General features: G+C 38.9%; 1 protein-coding gene across 4 annotated transcripts in view; it reads right to left on the reverse strand.

Moving 5' to 3' along the window:
- Positions 1-6,277: 6,277 nt before the first annotated feature.
- Positions 6,278-26,806, reverse strand: part of RPGR (retinitis pigmentosa GTPase regulator) — a 151,034-nt gene continuing 130,505 nt past the window's right edge. For all 4 annotated transcript variants that reach the window (XM_074391965.1, XM_074391966.1, XM_010334823.3 and 1 more), the window contains 4 exons: positions 20,456-20,638; positions 12,440-12,497; positions 10,758-10,846; positions 6,278-6,928 (listed from right to left, as the gene is read on the reverse strand). In XM_074391965.1, coding sequence (XP_074248066.1) covers positions 6,743-6,928; positions 10,758-10,846; positions 12,440-12,497; positions 20,456-20,638 — 516 coding nt within the window. In that variant the 3' untranslated portion in view covers positions 6,278-6,742. The remainder of the gene's footprint in view (positions 6,929-10,757; positions 10,847-12,439; positions 12,498-20,455; positions 20,639-26,806) is intronic.

Below are 26,806 nucleotides of genomic sequence, written 5' to 3' on the forward strand. Positions count from 1 at the left end.
ACCTGTCCCAGCCTCTTTCTACTTTCTATCTCTATGAAATCAACATTTTTAGCCCCCACATGAGTGAGAATATATGAAATTTGTCTTTCTGTGCCTAGCTTATTTCACTTAACATAATGACCTCCAGTTCTATCCATGTTGCTGCAAATAACAGCAGTTGACATTAGAATATTATTGCTAAATTTGTTAGGCAAGATATGAGCATTATGGCTACACAGGAAAATGCACAAAATGTCATTTGTTGAAATGCATCCTGATATGTTTAGGGTTCAAATGTCAGGATGTCTAGCTAAAATACAAAACAAACACGGCAAAATATAAGTGGAAGATCTATGTGATGGTTTCATGGGTATTTATTATACTTTTTGTAAATTTGAAATATTCCATAATAAAAAGTTTTTAAAAACCACAACAGATTAATTTTAAATAAACAAGTTTCATGTTGAGTAAATTTTCTAGCTTTTATTTCTAAAGTCTTATATTATCTAGTAATTACTGAGGACATCAACTTATACATCCATCTTTTGCCTAAAGTTTTCTCCAATTGGATTAAGCTTTTATATTACTTTTCTAATTCTTTTTTTTTTTTTTTTTTTGAAGATGGAGTTTCGCTCTTGTTACCCAGGCTGGAGTGCAATGGCGCAATCTTGACTCACTATAACCTCCGCCTCCTGGGTTCAGGCAATTCTCCTGTCTCAGCCTCCTGAGTAGCTGGGATTACAGGCACACACCACCATGCCCAGTTAACTTTTTGTATTTTTAGTAGAGACGGGTTTTCACCTTGTTGATCAGGATGGTCTTGATCTCTTGACCTCGTGATCCACCCTCCTTGGCCTCCCAAAGTGCTGGGATTACAGGCTTGAGCCACCGCACCCAGCTACTTTTCTAATTCTCAATTACTATATACGCAGTAAATTAAATAACTGTAATTAAGGAGTCAATATAAATCTAATTGCAAGTTGGAAAATATGTTACCTATAAAGTCAAAGTTCATATGCACAGAATTTTAATGCTTTTTAAGTAATTATAGGCTAAAAACATTACAATAGAAAACTTTTCTGTTGTAATAACCTTTGTCTCCACAGGGAAAATTCTGTAAAACTTTAAAAGTAGTGTTCTACTATTTTGACAAGTTCTGAACAAACTACTTGGACAGATTGATTCTAAACCTCAAAAGATTTTCTAGAATATTAAAAAGTTGTTCACCTTGGAAAAGATGTTTACCACTGAACCAGGTAAGATACTTCTTTTTTTTTTTTCCTTTTATTTTTTTTTAAGACAGAGTTTCACTCTTGTTGCCCAGGCTGGAATGCAATGACACGATCTTGGCTCACCAGAACCTCCACCTCCTAGGTTCAAGCAATTGTCCTGCCTCAGCCTCCCAAAGGGCTGGGATTACAGGTATGAGTCACCGCGCCTGGCCAATAAGATCTTTTTTAAGTAAAAATAAAAAGTATCTTATTGTCACTTACACATTCCTTAAAGTTAGATACAGTTCTCTAGCCCACTGCTACTTAAGACATCTCATCTGTTATAATATACATAATATACATACCAGATGAAAATAGAAGTGCAACTATTTGGGAATGCAGCTTGCCATGGCCGGATAAGCTTTCATGTTGCAGTTTTAGCAAATATTTTTGGGGTTAGGATAACATTTCTTGATGTTTTCAGTGATTAGTATTGTACAGTAACACTATGCCAAAATAGTCCTCTATCACAATTGTTAGAGGGACTGCTTATCAGATCTGTCTGCTGTCTCTGAACTTTACTGTAGCTTCTTCCAACAGAAACATCTTACTTCACTGTGTAATACAGTTGCTAACTACCTCATTATCCTGACTCCCCACACTCCAAAGAAGGCTTAGTATGCATCTGTATGCAACAGGAAACTTCAGTTACCTTAGTAGAATCATCACTTTTCTAGTCAATTCTTTAACTCTCATTTCCTGTTTAAAATCTGAGACTTAAGAGACTAGACACTATAAACAACTGAAGGGTTTTCCTGGTATGATGTGTAACTGATAAACTGAAGCACTGATATGGGTTGAATTTTGTCCCCCCAAAAAAGATATGTTGAAGTCCTAACTCCCACGGACTCAGAATGTAATCTTAGTTGGAAATGGTCTTTAGAGAGATAATCAAGTTAAAAGGAATAATTAGGATGGGTTCTAATCCATTACAACTGGTATCCTTATAAAAAGGGGAATTGTGGACACAAATACACACAGAAGGAAGATGGCATGAAGATAAAAGACTCCAGTGATACATCTACAAGCCATGGAATGCCTGAGACTACCAGAACTTAGGAGAGAGATTTGGAACAGACCCTTCCGTTGTGCCTTCAGAGGGAGCATCTCTTCGAACACCGTGACTTCAGACTTCTGGCCTCCAGAACTGTGAAGCAACACAGATCTGCTGTTTTAAGCCACCCAGTTTGTGGTACTTTGTTAAGGCAGCCCTGGGAAACTAGTATACGTATAAGCACCTTTCAAAATTACATTTTCTTAATTTTCTTTTATCTTAAATGTTTTGACATGGATTTGCATGCTCTTTTATAAGACCTAAAAATCTTATCACTGCTGATATTTAAAAAATTAATATCTAACATTTGATCCATAATATACCTGAACAATGTCAATGACTCCCTAGTACCCAAGTCAATGGATTCTATTTTTCAGGTCCCATTAAGGTCAACAAGAAAGTCTAAAGTAGTATCATTATAGAGAGGAGAAAGGAATTAATAGAAAAGATAACAATGGTGAGTAGTTTCAGGATTAGAAGAAATCATTTAATTTTTTGTAAAGCTATAAAGTTATCAGTAAGGGCAGCCAGGTGTGGTGGCTCACACCTGTAATCCCAGCACTTTGGGAGGTCCAGGCAGGCAGATTGCTTGAGCCCAGGAGTTTAAGACTAGTCTGGGCAACATGGCAAACACCATCCTCTCTACCAAAAAAATACAAAAATTAGTTGCTCATGGTAGTGTGTGCCTGTAATCCCAGCTACTTCGGATGCTGAGGTGGAAGGATCACTTGAGCCTGGGAGACAGAGGTTGCAGTGAGCCGAGATGGTGCCACTGCACTCCAGCCTGGGTGACAGAGTTTATTTGTGACCTTGTCTTAAATAGAGAGATAGATAGATAGATAGATAGATAGATAGATAGATAAAGTTAAAGCTGCATTTATGGATAAAATAAATGCAGCTCCATTTATTTTTGAAACTAATATGAATTGATAATTATATTCAATTCTATCAATTATCTCTTCTGTGTTTTTAAAGTGTTCTCAGATAGGCTGGGCGCAGTGGCTCACGCTTATAATCCCAGCACTTTGGGAGGCCGAGGCGGGTGGATCACGAGGTCAAGAGATCGAGATCATCCTGTCAACAAGACGAAACCCCGTCTCTACTAAAAATACAAAAGTTAGCTGGGCATGGTGGCGCACGCCTGTAGTCCTAGCTACTCAGGAGGCTGAGGTAGGAGAATTGCTTGAACTCAGGAGGCGGAGGTTGCGGTGAGCCGAGATCGTGCCATTGCACTCCAGCCTGGGTAACAAGAGCGAAACTCCATCTCAAAAAAAAAAAAAAAAAAAAGTTCTCAGATATAGTTGTTTTTGTTGTTAAATTTATGTTTAGTATCCATTAATTTCCTATCCATTCACTTAGAAAATAGGTTTTCAAATTGCTATATCTCCTACTGATAATCAGAGTCACATCCCATTTTCTTAATTTCACTTACATGTAACTTTGTTTTCTTAGTTTCTGGCATAACATCTGGCATATAGGAGGTACTTGGTAAGTATTCAATGTAAATGACAGACAGGGAACTCAATTTAGAAAAGAAATACAATGCAAGTATTCAAAGCCCAAGGGCAGATGGCTGGTATGTTTTTACAGTGGTTTTTAGAAAAGTATTAACCCTTATTATTAAAATTGTCTCTTGGTGTTGACGATTTTCCACAAAGTATAAATTGTTTTGAGACCTCCAACAAAGCAGGGATACTTCATATGCTTGGTCAGGTTTGTCTCATGTGCCTCCTCCAAGTGTTTTGACGTAATCCTTTCTTTGGTAATAAGCTATTTGCCTAAAAGCTATTTGATTTCCTTGGCCTCTAAGCTGCCCTTTTCTCCTTTTGAATGACCAGCAGAATGACCAGTACAGTGGTGAGGTGCTAAGATGGTCTTCATGATCCTTGCCTTCTGGTATTCACGCCCTTGTGCTATCCCTTCACTTCACTTTGAGTGTGGGTGGGACTTGTGACTTGCTTCTAGCCAGCAGAATTTGACAAAGATGGATGTTACTTTCATGATCATGTAACCTAAAATTATGACCTCCGTCTTGTTAGCAGACTCTATTGACTCTTGCTTGCTGGCTTTGATGAGGGAATCCACCATACAGACAGGTTCTTTCTCAGAATACAAGTACTACTAGTTTTTACTGCTGTATAACAAATTACCATAAATTTAGTGGACTAATACTACATGTATTTATTACCTCACAGTTTTTATGGGTCAGTGGTCTGAGTACTGCTCCACTGGGTCCTCTGCTCAGGGTCTTGGAAGGCTGTAACCAAGGTGCCAGCCAGGGCTGTGTTCCAATCTGAGGTTCAGGTTCCTCTTCCAGGCTCACTGGATGCTAGCAGAATTAAGTTTGTTGCAGTTGTAGGACTGAGGCTTTCCGATCCTAAAGGCTATCCACCACTTCCTGGCACATGGTCCTCTCCATAAATATGACAGCTGGCTTCTTCAAGCCCAAAAGGAGAGCATCTCTGCTGTTTTGAATCTCTCTGGCTTCTTACCATGTCAGACCTTTAGAGCCTCTTAGAAATGGCTCTCTGATTAGGTCATGGCTACTTAGGATTACCTCTTTTTCGCTTAATTTCAAGTCAACTGACAAGAAATTTTAATTACATTTGCAAAATCTTTTATCTTTGCCATATAATGTAACCTAAGCAAGGACGTGACATGCCATCATATTCACTGGTCCAACCCACACTCATGAGGAAGGGATTATTCAGAGCAGGTGAGAACCTTCGGGGTCATCTTAGATTTCTACCTACCACAATTGGCATATCTTACTACCACCTATGAGCTTTACTTCCACTTGACTCCTATAGTTTATATTTTAGTATTTTTGCAATATTGTACCATCGTTGCAATAGCCACTTTTTATTATATTTACATTTAATAAAATAAAAATTCTACTAAATGTGACATTTACACGGAAGACTATTAAGATTTCAAAATCACATTTATTCTGGACTAACATCCTTACAACCCCTGTGCATGAAATGCAAAGATGAAGTTTCTTTTGTTTAAATGAGGCAATGGTCACTGTGAATAAAGAATAAAATGTTTTATTTACAAGCTAGAATGGGGAAAATGAAGACAGTCGGCTCTACTAAGTAGTACCTGATAGCATAGACAAACAATGTTTCTATCAGAGTAGACCTGATATGGTTTGGGTGTTTGTTTCCTCTAAATGTCACCTTGAAATGTAATCCCCAGTGTTGGAGGTGGGGCCTGGTAGGAGGTATTTAGGTCATGGGAGCAGATCCCTCATGAATGTCTTGGTGCTTTCCTCCCCCATTAATGACTGAGTTCTCACTTAGAGTTCATGTGACATCTGGCTGGTTAAAAGAATGTGGCACCTCCACCCTCTCTCTCTCTTGCTTCCTCTTTCACCTGCCATGTGATGTGCCTGCTCCTGCTTTGCTTTCTTCCACGAGTAAGAGCTAACTGAAGCCTCACCAGAAGCTGAGCAGATGCCACGAAGCTTCCTGTACAGCCTACAGAACCATGAGTCAGTTAAACCTCTTTTCTTTATAAATTACCCAGCCTCAGGTATTTCCTTATAGCAACACAAAAATGGACTGGCACAAGACTTAGCAGCCTTCTCCTTCCTATTCTTTGTGGCAGAGCACTGTGTGACTGAACCAAACGTGGTTACTACTGTCAGTGCCACAGACACTCGAAATGAGCAAGGCTAGCTATGTTCATCTCTCCTATGATGGTGATCTGTGGCATGGTCAAACATTCCAGATGATACCACATAATCTGCAGCGTTTTCATGACAAGTCACTTTTCTAAAGAAAGGAGTGGGAAGCAAAGAAACTTCTGTACTCAGTCTTCCACAGATGTACCATTTACACAGTTGCACTGAAATGTTTTTACTCAGGGGCAAATACATTTTGCATACTTCTATATTTTAAAATTATACTTTTTGTCCCCATTTTGTGAATTGATAATGCCAAGAACCTCCACATTTTATTAATACTCATTTATTTTAACAGTGGAACTGACCAGATAGAGTTTATTAAAATATGTTCATTATAAACAATTTTACTTCAGCTTTGTGAAAACTGCAAATACATTGAAAACTGTTACAGTGTCATGAGATTGCAAATATTGCCTTATAAAATTATAAAGAAGTAAAATTGTTTAGTAAAAACCAAGAAATATCTTATTTCAATTTTCCACATATAAAAATATACTTTTTATTGCAACACTGACAGTTAAGGCCACAACACTTGAAGGAGAATTTGAGATGTGCATATTTTAAAATGACATGTCAAAAATATTAGCATAAATAAATATCAAAACTGGTCACACTGATTGAGATCAAATAAAACATATTAACCTGTATCTTTAAAAGACTACTATCAGAAACTTTCCTTCATAAGTTATAATGCTTTTCAAGTATAAATGACAGTATGCTTGGTGATGTGAAAACATAAATATGTATTTATAGTACTGTACAGGATTTTGATCTTCTCTCTGTGTTTGCTGGTGGAATATTCTGATGATTCTCACTCACGTTGTTCGGGTCGGCATCATTATTATTGCTTTTTAAAATGATTTCATCTTCTATGGGTTTTATCTCTGAGAGTGGCTCACTGTTCGAGGGCACCCTTTTGAATTTTAGAAAAAGCTAGGAAAAAACCACACACAAAATATTCATTTCCGCAAATGAAACATTCACTTAACAGTATTTAGGGCGTATCATTTTCAACAAGCATGAACATGATTTCATCATCTCTTACGGGGCACCACATGTACTATGGCATCTGTTAGTATTTTTCCTTTCACCAAAATGCAGTCAGGAATCCACCCTAAAATAAGACCTTTCAGGGTCTAACATTCAACACCATCAACACCTTGGTGATACATTATCTTTTTCTTCAAAGAACAAATTTAATGTTTTACTTTGTTAGCTGTAAGAGGAAAATACATAAAAACTAGAATATTACCTATTGTAATTTTTAAATGTATCCAGGAGGGGTCATTTTCAGGACATGTCTGTCATTTTCAGTGTATGGTAGCTACAGTGAATTTGTATTGTAATATTCTGAAGGAGGACGATGTACCTCCCTATTCCTGTAGACAAGAACTTCTAGCAAAAAGTTAGTGCTACCAAGTGATGGCTGTGTGAGCTCTGTGTGTGGGTCTGAGTAGGCAGTCAAATATATGGAGCTTCTGCTCAAGGGAGGCTAGGGCTACCGATACACAGAATATAGATAATAGGTGAGAGATGAAAGTAGCCCCAATAACCCAGGGATTCCAGGCAGGTAGAAAAGAGAATGTAAGAAAAGAGACAAAAAAGAGCACAGTGAGAGGTAAGCAGGAGAAGAGGAGCTAGCACCAAGGACCAAGGTTTGTAGGTGCAAAATTGGGAAAACTAGGCAGTTCAGAAGTCAAGAGAGAAAAATACATCAAGAAGGGAGTGGCGAACAGGGACACATGCAGAAGAGATCAAGTAAGATGGCAAACGTTTCATTTGATTTAGGCTCTTTGAGAATGTAGCCAGAAAGAAAATAGGACTCTTGAAGAGTGGTAACACAAATAATGGTTTTCACAAGATGCCAAAACAAAAAAACAGGAAACAAAAACCAGGTGAAAACTTGGCTCTTCCAGAAATACAAACGGTGCTAATAATAATAGCTTGCCTCTAGCTTTAAAGAATGGAGAAACTAGGTTAAAAAGTGGTAATCCAAAAAGTAAGAGTCTAGAAAAAGGATCTACGAATTGAAATGGAAGAACTTCTGTCCCTGCTATGGTGAAGAAATACACAACTTGAAAAGGTCTGCCACCATAAAGTACCAAGAAATGCTGATGAAGTATAAAAAATAGAATTTTATAATGTACAGGTAACCTCCCAAAAAACTAAGGGAAATATCCTTGTAGACCAAACAAGAAAGAAGGAGCGGAAAGTCTCAGAGGTGATTAAGAGCTAAAATAGTATCTGCTGGCTCATAACTTAGACTTTTAAGTTTGAAACAATTTGATCTCACAAAATGAGGGGAACTGGAACTGAGACCCCTACATAATGTGAGGACTGTCTAAGTACTATGCCCTTAATATAAGTCTATCCTTAACTGAGAAAGGAAATTACAGTGGTCCTTCAGTCACTCCAGACCTAACAGAAGCGAATGAAAACTCCCTATAGATAGACTTACTCTAACTCAGGCCTTCAAGGATTTCCACAAAAAAGTCCCACTGAAACAAGAACTCACAACACAAATTTCAAAACATAAACGGAAACAAATCACCATTAGCAAGTCAGCCAAAGCAACACACATATTTAGACTCCTAAGAATGACACTGGAATTACTAAATACAGAATATAAACTAAGCATGCTTAAAGTGCTAGAATAAAAAAAGTAAGCATAAAACAAGGCACTAATTTAAAAGACCAGATTGATTTGAAAAAGAACAAAAATACAACTTCACTTAAAATGTGAAAGATGTGATCACTGAAATTAAAACTCAATTGGTGGGTTATATAGCCAAGTAGTCTCAGCTGAAGAGAAACTATGAAATTAACAAAGTCCCTGAAATTACCCAGAATATCACTGAGACATGGAAAACATGACATTGACAATAAAAGATATGTACCATAAAATAAAAAGTTTTATATTAGAATTTGAAAGGGGAGAGAGAAGAAAATATTCAAATATATAATGAAAGAGAATTTTTAAAAATATGATGAATGATATGAATTCTCAGATTCAAGAGTCATAATAAATTCCAAGTAAGTTAAAATTTAAAAACTCCATACCTGCTGGGCACAGTGGCTCAGGCCTGTAATCCCAGACTTTGGGAAGCCCAGGGGGGTGGATCACCTGAGTTCAGGAGTTTGAGACCAGCCTGACCAACATGGTGAAACTTTGTCTCTTCTAAAAATACAAAATTAGTCAGGTGTGGTGGCACATGCCTGTAATCCCAGCTACTTGGGAGGCTGAGGCAGGAGAATTGCTTGAACCCAGGAGGTAGAGGTTGCAGTGAGCCAAGATCGCGACACTGTACTTCAGCCTGGGCAACAAAAGTGAAACTTCATCTCAAAAAAAAAAAAAATGCATACTTAAGCATCTCATAGTAAACTGAAACACATCAAAGACAATCTAAAAAGCAGCCATCGAGAAATGGCAGGTTATATACCAAGTTATCAGCAATTATACTAAAGCAAAATTATAGACAGCAATAATGGGAGCAGATTCTAAGAGAAAATAGCTGTCAACCAGCCATATTATCATTTAAGAAATATGGTAAAATAAAGATCTTTTCGAGTGAACAGAAACTTAAAGTTTTAACTGTCAACAGACATCTGTGATAGGAACTTCCAAAAGATTTCTTCAGAAAGAATAAGAATTCCAGAAGGGACATCTGAGTAAAAAAGTGGTATAAAACATACAAATAACATATGATTTGTGATGTTAAAAATTTTTAAACACTGGGTACTATAACTTTTAAAATAAGAAAGAAGGGGTGATAGGCAAGAAAATTCTTCTAAGATCCTGGCATTATTTGGGAAAAATATAGGAACATTGATGAGCTTTAGATTTTAGGTATGCATGTTAAAAATTTCAAAGACAAAATTCAGCTGTATAGGCCATTTATAAGAGACACATCTAAAGCATAATTTAAAGTAAAAGGGTGAAAAAAAGATCATCATTCAAATGCTAACCAAAGGAAAGGTAGTATATTAAAAATATGCAAGGTCGGGCGCAGTGGCTCATGCCTATAATCCCAGCACTTTGGGAGGTCGAGGCGGGTGGATCACAAGGTCAAGAGATCGAGACCATCCTGGTCAACATGGTGAAACCCTGTCTCTACTAAAAATACAAAAAGGCCGGGCGCGGTGGCTCAAGCCTGTAATCCCAGCACTTTGGGAGGCCGAGGCGGGTGGATCACGAGGTCGAGAGATCGAGACCATCCTGGTCAACATGGTGAAACCCCGTCTCTACTAAAAATACAAAAAATTAGCTGGGCATGGTGGCACGTGCCTGTAATCCCAGCTACTCAGGAGGCTGAGGCAGGAGAATTGCCTGAACCCAGGAGGCGGAGGTTGCGGTGAGCCGAGATCGCGCCATTGCACTCCAGCCTGGGTAACAAGAGCGAAACTCCGTCTCAAAAAAAAAAAAAAAAAAAAAAAATACAAAAAGTAGCTGGGCATGGTGGCACATGCCTGTAGTCCCAGCTACTCAGGAGGTTGAGGCAGGAGAATTGCTTGAACCCAGGAGGCGGAGGTTGCAGTGAGCCGAGATCACACCATTGCACTCCAGCCTGGGTAACAACAGCAAAACTCCGTCTCAAAAAAAAAAAAAAAAAAAAAAAGCAACATCACCTGAAATTCTTCAGGTTTTCAGGCCATAAAAACTCATATTAAGAGAGTTAAATTGTGTGAATCACCATATGAAAAGTAAAAGGAACAATTCAATACTTTGGTCTTAGCATTAAAAAGGATAATTCATTTCACTTACCTTCGTTTTCATCATGTCTTTCCTTGGTGTTGATTCTTTATTTTCTAGGATTTCTAATGAACTGCTTTTGTCATGATCAAGCATGTTTCCTACAATTGGATCATTCAGAAATACTACTTTTAACTAACAGGAAAAAGAAAAGACCTGATGCTCTCAGTGAAACTCTATGAACCCTGAGTTGTGGGATGATACTGAAAGGGCTCACCACTGGAGTAGTGGACAATATCCTACACTGCATATTTCTTGAAAAGTTGAGTTAAAGTGAAAAGCCCAGAATTACCTCACCAAAATTGTCAATGTTTAGATGACCAGTATCCAAATATTGCTACAAAGGTAATAGCAAATGTTAGAGAAGACTTCTGTAAAATACAAATTACTTTAAAAATTAACCTAGTTATGATTACATTCTCTGTACTCAAACAGACATTCTATTTTTTGGTGTTTCAAATTAATCCACATGTTCTATATCTGAATAATTATCATTAAAGTATACTTGTAAGGCACATTCATTGTTTTAATTTTATGTAATCAACTACTTAAAGCTTATATTTAATTTCTTTGTAGCACGTTAGGCTATATGTTAAGAATACTTAGAGGTGATACTTTTTTTAACACTTGCCTAAAATATTCTAAAACGTACTACTCTTGTGGTAGAAGTTAAAAGGAACAGGATGAAGGAAAGTATTCCTTCCTCAGCTTAAGTTTAGATATGATATCCAGTATTACAGATAGTTATTTTTTGAGAACACAGTAAAAAGCATACTGCAGTGTGATGGTGTGGAAACAAAGTGGGAGTCATACTGCAGAAACACAGATGATCTGGGTCTAGAGTATGTAGATTTCAAGAGCAATCACAGTCTCCCCTATTCCACAGCACCGGTTTTCTGACACTAATAGGTAGGCTTAGGAAAGAACTTCTCTTCAGTGTCTACAGGAAGATCAGAGACTCGGGTCTGGGCCCCTGGGAGGGAATAATTGGGTGACCGCTGTGGCTTTAGGCCAGCCCAGTTGTCCCAACTTGGTTAAGCAATGGAGTCTGGCAGTGATCACTAGAAATGTAAATTGGAATTTGGGGCAAAAGCTTGATTTAATAATACTGATCAAACAGAAAAAAGGTAGTAAAAAGGCTACTTAAATTCCTTAACACCAGCCAGGTGGGGTGGCTCACACCTGTAATCCCAGCATTTTGGGATGCCAAGGCAGGCAGATCACTTGAGGTCAGGCGTTTGAGAACAGCTTGGCCAACATGGCAAAAGCCCATCTCTACTGAAAATACAAAAATTAGCCAGGCATAGTGGCAGACGCCTGTAATCCCAGCTACTCAGGAGGCTGAGGCAGAAGAATTACTTGAACCCAGGAGGCAGAGGTTACGATGAGCCGAGATTGTACCATTGCACTCCAGCCTGGGTAACAAGAGCGAAACTCTGTCTCAAAAAAAAAAAAAAATCCTTAACACGTAAGCAGCAATGAATAATGCAAATATTTGTATGTGAAGAAGCTGTGGTGGTTATATATAAGAACAGGTAAACCTGTATCACACATTTCACAGCTTTATATGAGGATCATGTGACAGTAAAAACTATTAAAAGATATGTAAGCTTATAATTACCCAATTATGGCATATATATGCATATATATGTGTGCATGTATGTATATATGTATGTTATCAAACGTGCTCATACCTTTTGGGTTTTCATTGTATTCAAAAATGGCCCGTTCCTCTAGGTTGCCTTTTTCTTTCTATAAACAACAACAAAGCAATATAACAACATATAGTTTTGTGCTGGTCTAGAAAACTTAGTCTGAATCTTTAAGCAGGTTCCAGAGTCGTCCTCTAGCTAATGACATAAACATGTGACAATTATTTCGCTTTGCTGAGCTCTTGTAAAATGAGGAGCCTTAGATGCTGACTGATTGCAAATGTCCTCCTAGCTTAAAATTGTGTCATTAAAAAAACTGTATGATTCAAGAATTCTCCTCAAAGAAGATTCATGAACACTAACTGGCATATGACTTGTCTCAACATTTTACAGCGTCAAATTAGTATTGAATGATTTCTATGTTAAAGAATCTTAAAGACCACCCTGACCTGAACTTATCAATGTTCTCTATAAACAGAACCATTTTCTCCTTCTGAAAGAAAATAATAACTGCTAGAATATTTTTTCCGTAGTAAGAGGAAGGAGTCTTGGAAAAAGAAGGAACCAAGGAACAGAATGACCTTTAGCAAAATATCAATTTGTAAATTAAAAATGTATGTACACAAAACATGTTTCACAAGTACACATTCAAATAAAATGACAAGTATGTTTCACTGATTGTCTATGTTAGGGAAAAAGGGGAAGGGGAAATGGAGCTAAAAGGGAATACGTTTACATGAGAAGAGCCTTGTACAGACCAATGATGAGAGTGCTTCATCAACTAGAAGGTATGACTAACTCAGTGTTCTATATAAGAGGTTCAAAAATTGAAAACAAAAATGAATCAGTATAATGTCATGCAGTTTGGGTTGCAGAATTCCATACTTCAGAAGTTAATCCAGAGTAGTGTTAGCAAACGAATGATTTCAAACCTACCAACTATCTCCTAGCAAGGTCACTCTCAGTCAAAACTGCCAATGGAAGAGATTATGTTTTCGGCATCTCTAGCTCCACTTTCAGGGTGATTTTTGCTTCCTTAGTGATATATTCTCCTATTCCTTCTATATATACTTTTGTCTAGACTGCATCTTTGAAGAACTGATCACGACTTCAAATACTGCTGTGACCAGCTTTCATTCATTCACACATGTAAATATAAGCAAGTGTGCATACACATACACACCCCATTTCTGCCACCAGTGCCAGGACTCCTAACTTTGCACTTTCAGCATTTCAAGGACCAGGTGCTGAACTTCTTGGTTAATTTCCCAGCAGTGTACTATCCTGGCCCTTACCACTCTACTTCCACTCATGTGGGAAGCAGAATGCTACCAAGCAGCATTCTAGAAAGTATGCTAGAGGGTGATCCAAGATGGCCAAATAGGAACAGCTCCAGAGTGCAGTTCCCAGCTAGAACAGCATAGAGGGTGAGTGCTCACTGCATTTCCAAACAAGTTTTCACTGCCCACATACCAGGAGATTCCAGGGCTGAAAAGCGCCACGAGTTTTCAGTGCAGCAGTTTCAGCCGCTGCTGGGTCAGTGCACAGAAACTCACACAAGTCTGGGCAGCCATTTCGACTGGCGCCTGGAATGCCTGGAAGACAGAGCCACACATTCAACTGAAAGGGAGGGGGCTGAGATGCGGAACCAGGCAATCTGGCTCAGTGGGTACCACCCCCACAAAACAAGCAATCTGAAACGCTCTGGATTGAGAGTTTCACAGTAAGCACAGCTAGATCCAGGACCGTCCAACTCAGTGGGGAAAAGGGTGTCCCCCACTACCGAGGCAGTCCGCCACTACTGAGGCAGATCACACAGCAGCTGGGCAGAGCCTGCAGCAGCTCAGCAATACCTCTCTGCTGGCAGACTGTGACTAGACTACGCTGTGTGGGGCAGGGCATCTATGAAAAAAGGCAGCAGCATGACAGAAACTTATAAATAAAACTGATCTTCCTAGGACAGAGCACCTGGGAAAAGAGACAGTTATGAGTTCAGCTGCAGCAGACTTAAAGGTACCTGCCCAGCAGCTCTGCACAAACAGCAGAGCTCCCAACACAGCACTTGAGCTCCTATAAGGGACAGACTGTCTCCTCAAGCAACTCCCCATATACCCAAAGAGACATCTCATAAAGGAGAGCTTGGGCCGACATCTGGCAGGTACCCTTCTGGGATGAGGATAGCAGAGGAAGAAACCGGTAGCAACCCTTGCTGTTCTGCAGCCCCCGCCGGTGATCCCCAGGTGAGAGGGGTCTGGAGTGGACCTCCAGCAGTCCTGCAGCAGAGAGGCCTGACTGTTAGAAGGAAAACTAAGAAGCAGAAAGAAATAGTTTCAACATCAACAAAAAAGGACGTCCACTCGGAGACCCCATCCGAAAGTCACCAACTACAAAGACCACAGGTAGGTAAAACCACCAAGATGGGAAGAAACCAGCACAAAAAGGATGAAAACAACAAAAAACAAAACGCCTCTCCTCCTCCAAGGGATCACAACTCACCAGCTAGGAATCAAAGATGGATGGAGAATGAGTCTGATGAAATGACAGAAACAGGCTTCAGAAGGTAGGTAATAACAAAATTCTCAGAGCAAAAGAACATGTGCTAACCCAATGCAAAGAAACTAAGAACCTAGAAAAAAGGTTAGATGAGATGTTAACTAGAATAAACAGCTTAGACAAGAATATAAACCACTTGATGGAGCTGAAAAACACAGGACGAGAACTTCACAAAGCATACACAAGTTTCAATAGCTGAATTGACCAAGCAGAGGAAAGGATATCAGAGACTGAAGATCAATTCAATGAAATAAAACAAGAAGGCCAGGCGCGGTGGCTCACGCCTGTAATCCCAGCACTTTGGGAGGCCGAGGCAGGTGGATCACGAGGTCATGAGATCGAGAACATCCTAGTCAACATGGTGAAACCCCGTCTGTACTAAAAATACAAAAAATTAGCTGGGCATGGTGGTGCATTCCTGTAATCCCAGCTACTCAGGAGGCTGAGGCAGGAGAATTGCCTGAACCCAGGAGGCAGAGGTTGTGGTGAGCCGAGATTGCGCCATTGCACTCCAGCCTGGGTAACAAGAGCGAAACTCCATCTCATAAATAAATAAATAAATAAATAAATAAATAAATAAAAAGAGAAGGCAAGAATAGAGGAAAAAAAAGAATGAAAAGAAATGAACAAAGCCTCTAAGAAATATGGGATTGTGTGAAAAGGCCAAGTCTACATTTGATAGGTATACCTGAATGTGACAGAGAGAATGAATCCAAGCTGGAAAACACTCTTTAAGATATTATCCAGGAGAACTTCCCCAACCTAGCAAGGCAGGCCAACATTCAAGTCCAGGAAATACAGAGAACACCACAAAGATATTCCTCAAGAAGAGTAACCCCAAGGTACATAATCATCAGACTCACCAAGGTTGAAATGAAGGAAAAAATGCTAAGGGCAGCAAGAGAGAAAGGCTGGGTTACCCACAAAGGGAAACCCATCACACTCACAGCGGATCTCTCGGCAGAAACCCTACAAGCCGGAAGAGAGTAGGGGCCAATATTGAGCATCCTTAAAGAAAAGAACTTTCAACCTAGAATTTCATATCCAGCCAAACTAAGCTTCATAAGTGAAGGAGAAATAAAATCCTTTATGGACAAGCAATTGCTAAGAGATTTCATCACCACCAGGCCTGCCTTACAAGAGCTCCTGAAAGAAGCACTAAACAAGGAAAGGAACAACCAGTACCAGCCACTCCAAAAATGTACCAAATAGTAAAGACCATCGATACAATGAAGAAAATGTGTCAACTAACTGGCAAAATATCCAGCTAGCATCAAAATGGCAGAATCAAATTCACACGTGACAATATTAACCTTAAATGTAAATGGACTAAATGCCCCAATCAAAAGACACAGACTGGCAAACTGGATAAAAAGTCAAAACCCATCAGTGTGCTGTATTTAAGAAACCCATCTCATGTGCAAGGACACAAGTAGGCTAAAAATAAAAGGATGGAGGAAGATTTATCAAGCAAATGGAGAGCAAAAAAAAGCAGGAGTTTCAATCCTACTCTCTGATAAAATGGACTTTAAACCAACAAAGATCCAAAGAGACAAAGAAGGCCATTACATAATGGTAAAAGGATCAATGCAACAAGAACTAATTATCCTAAATATATAAGTACCCAATAAAGAAGCACCAAGGTTCATAAAGCAAGTTCTTAACGACCTACAAAGGGACTTTGACTCCCTCACAATAACAGTGGGAGACTTTAACACTCCACTGTCAATATCAGACAGATCAATGAGAGAAAATTAACAAGGATATCCAGGACTTGAACTCAGATCTGGACCAAGCAGACCTAATAGACACCTACAGAAATCTCTACCCCAAATCCACAGAATATACGTTCTTCTCAGCACCACATGGCACCTACTCTAAAATTGACCACATGATTGGAAGTAAATCACTCCTCAGCAAATGCAGAACAGAAATCATAACAGTCTCTCAGACCACAGTGCAATCAAATTAGAACTCAGAATTAAGAAACTAACTCAGAACCGCACAACTTTGTGGTAACTGAACAACTGGCTCCTGAATGTCAACTGGATAAACAATGAAATGAAGGCAGAAATAAAGGTGTTCTTTGAAACCAACGAGAACTTAGACATAACGTACCAGAATCTCTGGGACACATTTAAAGCAGTCCGTAGAGGGAAATTTATAGCAATAAATGCCCACCACAGAAGCAAGGAAAGATCTAAAATCGACACCCTATAGTCAAAATTGAAAGAGCTAGAGGAGCAAGATCAAAAAAACTCAAAACCTAGCAGAAGACAAGAAACTACTAAGATCAGAGCAGAACTGAAGGAGACAGAGACACAAAAAAACCTTCAAAAAATCAATAAATCCAGGAGCTGGTTTTTTGAAAAGATCAACAAAATAGACTGCTAGCCAGATTAATAAAAAAGAAAAGGGAGAAGAATCAAATAGATGCAATAAAAAACAATAAAGGGGATATCAACACTGACTCCACAGAAATACAAATTAGAATCAGAGATTACTACAAACAACTCTATGCACATAAACCAGTAAACCTGGAAGAAATGGATAAATTCCTGGACACTTGCACCCTCCCAAGCCTAAACCAGGAAGAAGTTGAAACCTTGAACAGACCAATAACAAGGGCTGAAGTTGAAGTAGCAATTAATAGCCTACCAACCAAAAAAAGTCCAGGTCCAGACAGATTCACAGCTGAATTCTACCAGACATACAAAGAGGAGCTGGTACCATTCCTTCTGAAACTATTCCAAATAATCCAAAAAGTGGGAATCCTTCCCAAATCATTTTATGAGACCAACATCATCCTGATACCAAAACCCAGCAGAGACTCAATAAAAAAAGAAAACCAGGCCAATATCCATGATGAACACAGATGCAAAAATCTTCAATAAAATACTGGCAAACAGACTGCAACAGCACATCAAAAAGCTTATCCATCACGATCAAGTAGGCTTCATTCTGGGGATGCAAGGCTGGCTCAACATACACAAGTCTATAAACGTAATCCACCACATAAACAGAACCAAAGACAAAAACCACATGATTATCTCAATAGAGGCAGAGAAGGCCTTTGACAAAATTCAACAGCACTTTATGCTAAAAACTCTCAATAAACTAGATATCGAAGGAACGTATCTTAAAATAATAAAAGCTATTTATGACAAACCTACAGCTAATATCATACTGAACGGGCAAAAACTGGAAGAATTCCCTTTGAAATCCAGCACTAGACAAGGATGCCCTCTCTCACCACTCCTATTCAAAATAGTATTGGAAGTTCTAGCCAGAGCAATTAGGCAAGAAAAAAAAAAGGGGGGTATTCAATTAGGAAAAGAGGAAGTCATGATTGTATATTAAGAAGACCCTATCGTCTCAGCCCCAAATCTCCTGAAACTGATAAGCAACTTCAGCAAAGTCTAAGGATACAAAAATCAGTGTGCAAAAATCACAAGCATTTCTATACACTAATAACAGACTAACAGAGCCAAATCATGAGTGAACTCCCATTCACAATTGCTACAAAGAGAATAAAATACCTAGGAATACAACTAACAAAGGATGTAAAGGACCTCTTCAAGGAGAACTACAAACCACTGCTCAAGGAAATAAGAGAGGACATAAACATAAACACATGGAGAAACATTCCATGCTCATGGTTAGGAAGAATCAATATCGTGAAAATGGCCATACTGCCCAAAGTAATTTAGAGATTCAACGCTATCCCTGTCAAGCTACCAATGACTTCCTTCACAGAACTGGAAAAAAACACCTTAAACTTCATATGGAACCAAAAGAGAGCCCACATAGCCAAGACAATCCTAAGCAAAAAGAACAAAGCTGGAGGCATCATGCTACCTGATTTCAAACTATACTACAAAGCTATAGCAATCAAAACAGCATGGTACCAGTACCAAAACAGAGATATAGAGCAATGGAACAGAACAGAGGCCTTAGAGGCAATGCCACACATCTACAACCAACTGATCTTTGACAAACCTGACAAAAACAAGCAATGGGGAAAGATTCCCTGTTTAATAAATGGTATTGGGAAAACTGGCTAGCAGTGTGCAGAAAGCAGAAACTGGACCCCTCCCTGACACCTTACACTAAAATTAACTCCAGATGGATTAAAGACTTAAACGTAAGACCTAACACCATAAAAACCCTAGAAGAAAACCTAGGCAAAACCATTCAGGACATAGGCATAGGCAAGGAATTCATGACTAAAACACCGAAAGCATTGGCAACAAAAGCCAAAATAGACAAATGGGACCTAATTAAACTCCAGAGCTTCTGTACAGTGAAAGAAACAACCATTAGAGTGAATCCGCAACCAACAGAATGGGAAAAAATTTTTGCAATCTACCCATCTGATACAGGGCTAATATGCAGAATCTACAAAGAACTAAAACAGATTTACAAGAAAAAAACAAACAAACCCATCCAAAAGTGGGAGAAGGATATGAACACTTTTCAAAAGAAGACATATATGAGGTCAAACAAACATACGAAAAAATGCTCATCATCACTGGTCATTAGAGAAATGCAAATCAAAACTATATTGAGATAACCACCTCACACCAATTAGAATGGCGATCATTAAAAAATCTAGAGACAACAGATGCTGGAGAGGATGTGGAGAAATAGGAAGACTTTTACTCTGTTGGTAGGAGTGTAAACTAGTTCAACCATTGTGGAAGATAGTGTGGCGCTTCCTCAAGGACCTAGAAATAGAAATTCCATTTGACCCAGCAATCCCATTACTGGGTATATATCCAAAGGATTATAAATCATTCCGTTATAAAGACACATGCATATGTATGTTCATAGTGGCACTGTTTACAATAGCAAAGACCTGGAACTAACCCAAATGACCATCGACGACAGACTGGACAAGGAAAATGTGGCACATATACACCATGGAATACTATGCAGCCATCAAAACCAATGAGTTCGTGTCCTTTGTAGGGACATGGATGAATATGGAAATCATAGTTCTCAGCAAACTGACACAAGAACAGAAAATCAAACACCGCATATTCTCACTCATAGGCAGGTGTTGAACAATGAGAACACATGGACACAGGGAGGGGAGCATCACAGACTGAGGTCTGTTGAAGGGGGTCCAGGAAGAGACAGTAGGGAGATGGGGAGGAATAACATGGGAAGAAATGCCAGATGTAGGTGACAGAGGGATGGAGGCAGCAAACCACCTTGTCATGTGTGTATCTATGCAACAATCCTGCATGATCTGCACATGTAGCCCAGAACCTAAAGTACAGTAAGAAAAAAAAGATAGTGTGCTAGAGACAAAGTTTGCCTGACTTACAAATTAGCCAAGGCCTTTCTCCTATGGCACATGAATGAAGATATTCATGGAAGTATTTCTGATCCCAAAGGCAGCTGGAATTTGTCCTCTGCAGAAACCAGGAAACCCATATGTTTTCCCTCAGGATCTCAGGATTTAAGCACCTATCATCATACCTTTTTTTTTCATCATACCTTTTCAATGGTTTCAGCTGAGCTATCATTGGCTCTTTCTGCTCCTTCGGTTTTACCGTGGTCACCTGCAGAAACACTTTCATCATCTCCCACAGTTTTCTTCTGGCTTTCCAGATTTTCCACATTAATTTCCTCATCCACATCTTCTAGTTTTGCTTCTATAGTTTCAGGAAATTCATGATGCTGTGACAAAAATTGACCATCAGAGAAGAGTAAGATCGTCTTTTTAAAAAACTAGAGATTTGATACTGTTGTCATAAATAATTTACGTCATCTAACAAAAACATGAAATATTAATTCAAATATTGAAGCCAAAGAAATAAAATACTGCATAGCCCATGCTGAATACCAAGTTACTACATTAACAAGGATTTTATGCATGCCACCCTATTTCAATGACTAGAATTCCAAAATTCTTACCAGCACCTATGGCAAGGTTACAATGGAAAAAAGTTGAATATGCTTTCTTGATTGTCTGAGAGTACTTTTAACCTTGAGAAAAGTTTAAAAAGCTTTGTCTACCATAGCATTATAACATAAGCATATCTATGTATTATGTTCATTTTCCAAAATATAGGGATTTAGAATCACTTTAGAATTACAATTCACTGATAGTCATGAAGAAGATAAGTATAATTATTTACATTCCAGGAAAAAAGATAAAAGAACATAGTTTAAATGGTTTGCTCATGGTTACTAAAAGCAGATGGAAAACCAGAGACAGAACTTGGTCTATCTGGCTACTGGCCAGCTAATCTGAATTATAAATGAGCCTGTCTATGGATTTGATAGATTGATAGTAAATCATGGAATGCTTATTAAGTATAAGCAGAAAATATTAGTTTTAGCCTTTATTCTACACTGGGATTTCTTTTTTGTTCTTGTTGCCCAGGCTGGAATGCAGTGGTGTGATCTCGGCTCACTGCAGCCTCTGCACCTCCCGGGTTCAAATAATTCTCCTGTCTCAGCCTCCAGAGTAGCTAGGACTACAGGAGTGCACCACCACTGCCAGCTACTTTTAGTAGAGACAGGGTTTCACCATGTTGGCCAAGACATTCTCCTGACCTTGAGATGTTCTCGCCTCAGCCTCCCAAAGTGCTGGGATTAAGGCGTGAACCACTGCACCCGGCCTCTTTTTTTCTTTTTTTTTTTTGAGACGGAGTTTCGCTCTTGTTACCCAGGCTGGAGTGCAATGGCGTGATCTCGGCTCACCGCAACCTCCGCCTCCTGGGTTCAGGCAATTCTCCTGCCTCAGCCTCCTGAGTAGCTGGGATTACAGGCACGCGCCACCATGCCCAGCTCATTTTTTGTATTTTTAGTAGAGACGGGGTTTCACCATGTTGACCAGGATGGTCTCGATCTCTTGACCTCGTGATCCACCCACCTCAGCCTCCCAAAGTGCTGGGATTACAGGCGTGAGCCACCGTGCCCGGCCATGACTTTCTTATTTTGGGTGAAATATTCTGATTGTCATTAAGATATCAGATTTCTCATTAGATTACCCCACCCAATAGGTTTCATTTACACACTTCACTAAAGTTATAACTTTATTTATAGTTTATTACAGTTTATTATAATAGCTTCTAAAATATGTGAAGCAGTAATCAGTGCCATTTACTCCCTCAAATACCATTTGTACAAAGTTCACCTCAGCAATATTTGGCTCAGGCCATATCCCCTTCAACACTGTAATTTGCTTTTGGTGGTCAGTTTTCTAGTGGCTGTTTGGCTAAGGATAAAGCCTGTTATTCAACAGAATCTTTAGTAGGTGGTTGGAAAACAATGCCTCTAAAAATTAACTCACCTTTCTTCTGTAAAAATACAAAATGCGAGAGTCCAGGCTAGGAAGAGGACATGTTTATACAGTATGCCTTAGTAATAAACATTAGTGTCATCCTCAGGCCAATGGCAAAGGTGTGGCCTAATACCATTCCCACTGAGGACAGGAAGCCCTAAGTAAATAAAGCTTTGAGATTTTAAAAAAAGTTTCAGACGTTACTCAGGAAGAACTACATTTAGGTTAATCCAAGATCATGAGGCAACGTGTGCAAGAGAGGAATGTGGGAGAAGGGAACAGGGTACCAGGGCAGACAGCTATTTCAAATGATGATTGATGGCACTGGGTAGGGTTAACCATCAGGTAGTTACCATTTACTATTAAGCTTTCTTTTTTTCTGCATGATTCCCACCACCATCCCCCCATCCTTAATTTTATTTTTGAGACAAGGTGTCACTCTGTCTCCCAGGCTGGAGTGCACTGGCACAATCTTGGCTCAATACAAACTCCACTTTCCGGGTTCAAGCGATTCTCCTGCCTCAGCCTCCCAAGTAGCTGGGATTACAGATGCCTGCCACCAAGCCCAGCTAATTTTTGTATTTTTAGTAGAGATGGGGTTTCTCCTTTTGGCCAGGCTTGTCTCAAACTCCTGACTTCAGGCGATCCGCCCGCCTTGGACTCCCAAAGTGCTGGAATTACAGGTGTGAGCCACCATGCCCGGCCTGATTTCCCCCTTTGAGTGACTCATATTGTATATCATGCTTAGCCAAATATACATTATTGGGTAGCTAAAATTATCAGAAAGAACTTCACTTTGAAAGGGAATGGGAAGAAAGATTACTAGATTTAAGACTTATGGACTGATAGTTGTATTCATAAATATATGTAAATGAAAGGTTAACTAAAAAGAACAGTGCTCCTGAGACAAAGAATTTCAGACTATGCCCCTCTTTTCACAGACAGAGGGATCATTCCCAGCAGAATCCTCAATTACTTGGAAAGCTTAGCTAACCTACACCTGGGTCAACTCCAACCGGGCTTGTTAACCGAGGTATTCATGTAACCACAGGATAATACCATGCTATTATAAAAAGACACTTGAGAGTTTTATCTTATTTTAGAAATAAGTAAAACACTCATAACAAACTATGATTTTACTCATTAAGAAATCTATAACAATGAAGAACTGTTGGAACTATATCATTTTCTAAATTTGAGAAAGCTTTTAGAAAATGAAATTTTCACTAGAAATCACATCACAACACTCACACTAAGCACATTTAAAATTATTCTATACACATGTGGACAACTACTTTAAATCACAGAAAGCACTTACCTTTAAATTAAAGCAATTTGGGAGAGACTGGCAGAATACTGTCATTTTATAAAAAGAAAGGGTAAAGTTTGAGTACATTTTTGGCACTAGAACCATATAAGAAGATGTAAACAGGTAGTCTGAAATGGTCAGTATGTGACTGTTACTGTTAGGATCACGGTAAAGAAGTGAACGGGCCTGACCTCACAAAAGGACCCTTTGGTCAGGCATTGGTCAGGCATGGCACAGTCAGGTGCAGACTTTGGTCTGGCTCAAAGCAATGCTTTTCACATTTCTTAAGGAAAAGATCAAGAGAGCAAAGGTTCCTACGGAGGTTTCCATTTACTTAAGGACACAATTACATTGCATGCTTTAAGAAGGACAGATTGCTGGGGTGGGGGTTCGATGGTGGGGCAAGGGGTGGAAAATGACTGAAGGGGGTTAAAATGGAGCTTCTGGGAGAGCTGGTACTGTTTTTCCTTGATATGGATGCTGATCAGTTTGTGATGGGTGTGTTCACTTTGTGAAAAATATATTGAGCTATACATGTATGAGATAGGCACTTTTGTCTGTGTGTATTACAGCTTTTTTAAAGTAGTAAAACAAAGCAAAAGTATAAAGTATAAAATTTTTTGCTATAATTCTGAATTTCTGACATGCCTCAATGTCATATAGGGTAGAAAACGTTTTTCAAATAGGTTAATATAGTCTAAAACTTTAAGTTTATCAGTTGGAAAAATCAAAATTTCAAGCTTTTTTTTTTTTTTTTTTAGGACAGGAAAAGTTAACATGTAAGTTCATGTTTTAACTACAATGGAAATTATGGAAACAGCAGTTGGGGGTGGGAAGGGCATTAAATACAAAGATCTAAGTGCTGCTTTCCAAGCCTTAATCTAATCACACACGGCCTGAGCATGGCGCCCAGTGAATGTATTTTATAGTCTACCTGTAAAATGGAAAAATAACATTAGCAATACCTATCTCAGGGGGTTTGTGTAAAGATTAAAAAGATTATTTACAGAGAAAAATCACATATGAACAAATACTATATATTTGTATATAAGTATAAATGATTTTGTAAAGGCCCTTCCATAAAAAGTAAGATAGAATTCCTAGTGTGCATTGAGGACTGTTGAAAAACAAAAAGTTTGGACTATTTTCCCATAATGTCCCAGATCTTATCACTAGAAAATAGTTCATTCAAAACATCCACTTATTTGTTATTGTGAGCCAGAAGCCCAGCATCTAGGCCAGTGAGGGAAGAAGGAGCCATGGGAACTGTGTAGAAGGGGGCCCAGCCTCAGCTCAGCTTCAGGTCAGTGTTCTCAGAGTGCAATGCTCCCAGACTCAGGCTTTCCAAAAGTCTGAGAAACGTTATTATTATTGTTTTTTGAGACACGGTCTGGCTCTGTCACCCAAGCTGGAGTGCAGTGGCACAATCACAGTTCACTACAGCCTTGACCTTCAGGGCTCAAGTGACCCTCCCACCTCAGCCTCTTGAGTAGCTTTGACTACAGGGCACATGCCACTACGCCTAACTAATCTTTTAATTTTTTGTAGAGACAGGTCTTTATCATGTTGCCCAGGCTGGTCTTGAACGCTTGGCCTCAAGCAATCCTCCAGCCTCAGCCTCCCAAAGTTCTGCGATTACAGGTGTGAGCCACCATGCCTGGCTTAGAAATATTTTATAAATGTAAAATTTCCTGACATTTCAATGCTGGCAACCAATACGATTTTTTTTTAAAAATCACTGCACCAAACAAAATAAGTCTGCAGGCCAGACTGCACCCATGGACTGCCAGCTTTGATCTCCAAATTCTCGGCCGATAATGATACTACTTTATAATCTCTTAAACTCTTCCTTCTTTCTAGGCACCACTCCCTTATATCATTCCTAATCCTGTATTTTCACCACTGAATACATTCCAGTTTGTATTCAGAGTATACAATATCTTGCCAGTAGACAATTCATTTTCAGATTTATTCTTTACTATTTCCCCTCTTTTTCCTTAGAAAATTTATTTTCTTGCTGTCCATAAACAAATGCATGATCCACAACTATACCTTATGTGCTAATTATTTTTATTCATTTTTATAACAAGGTTAGGACACAGAGGGGAACGGTGTTCAGTGACAGAACACATACCTGAATTTTAGGCTAACCACGAATGTGATCAGCTTTTCAATACATTTTAAATATTTAGGGGCATTTACTGACTAACGTATGGTGTGTAACAGTTTCATTCCACCTTATACTTAAGCATTATCATTACTGCAATCTACTTTATTCCCACAGATTTATTTCTATAAGCCAATTCATATTTTGCTATTATGTTACATTTAAATAAAAGTCAGGTTCATAGGACTAAACTCATGCACATCAGTCAGTGACCTGAAGATTCATGAGCGTAGCTTTGCACCTACCTTGGTGTGATCACAGAGTATAATTAGAGTGATACAGGTTACTGTTTGCTGAATGCATATAACATGTTTCATGTGTTAATTTAATTATCAAAAGTCCCCTCCTTTATCAAATGAGGGAAATAAGACTCAGGAAGGTCAAATAACAACCACCACCACCACCACCACCATTTTTCTGTGATTCACACAGCTAATCAGCGAAGGGCTGGGATTTTAACTCAGTTCTACTGGACTTTGGAGCCCACGTTTGTTTCCAAACCTGCCCACATAATTTGAAGATAATAATGGCTGTTCTCACAGATGTTTTTCTCTGCCTCACTGATGTTTAAAGCACTGCAGATTTTTCTTTTGGTTCATAAGTTGACATCAATAGGATCCTATTTTTATGTATATATTAACCACAAACAAAAATTTCTCATCTTTTCCACAGAGTACCAAAGTCTCTGGAATATATATCTCCCTTCTTAAATTGAGAAATATGCTTAAATATTAAATATTTTTTAAAATATCTATATCTGATATTTGATTTTCAGTTTACTTCTGATTTTATTCCTCTGCAAAGCAGATTTCCTGCAGCTCATTCTTTCCTGCCAATGTGGGTTCTGCCCCTGGCCCTCTACTAGGCTGCCCCCTAGAGGCTCTCTCTGCAGCTACTACCATTCCTTTCTTCCTGAAACCCCTTCTTTGGCTTGGGTGGTATCTCTCTTTCCTAGTGAGTGTGCTCCCACACCTCCTTCTCAGACTTCAGTTTCTCAATCTCTCCCTTACCTACTGATGTTTCTCTGAATTCTGTCTTCAGTTCTCCTCCATTCACACTAGGAACACTTGCTTTCAGTCA

Source organism: Saimiri boliviensis, chromosome X (genome assembly GCF_048565385.1).
Source record: "Saimiri boliviensis isolate mSaiBol1 chromosome X, mSaiBol1.pri, whole genome shotgun sequence".
Classification (NCBI taxonomy): Eukaryota; Metazoa; Chordata; class Mammalia; order Primates; family Cebidae; genus Saimiri; species Saimiri boliviensis.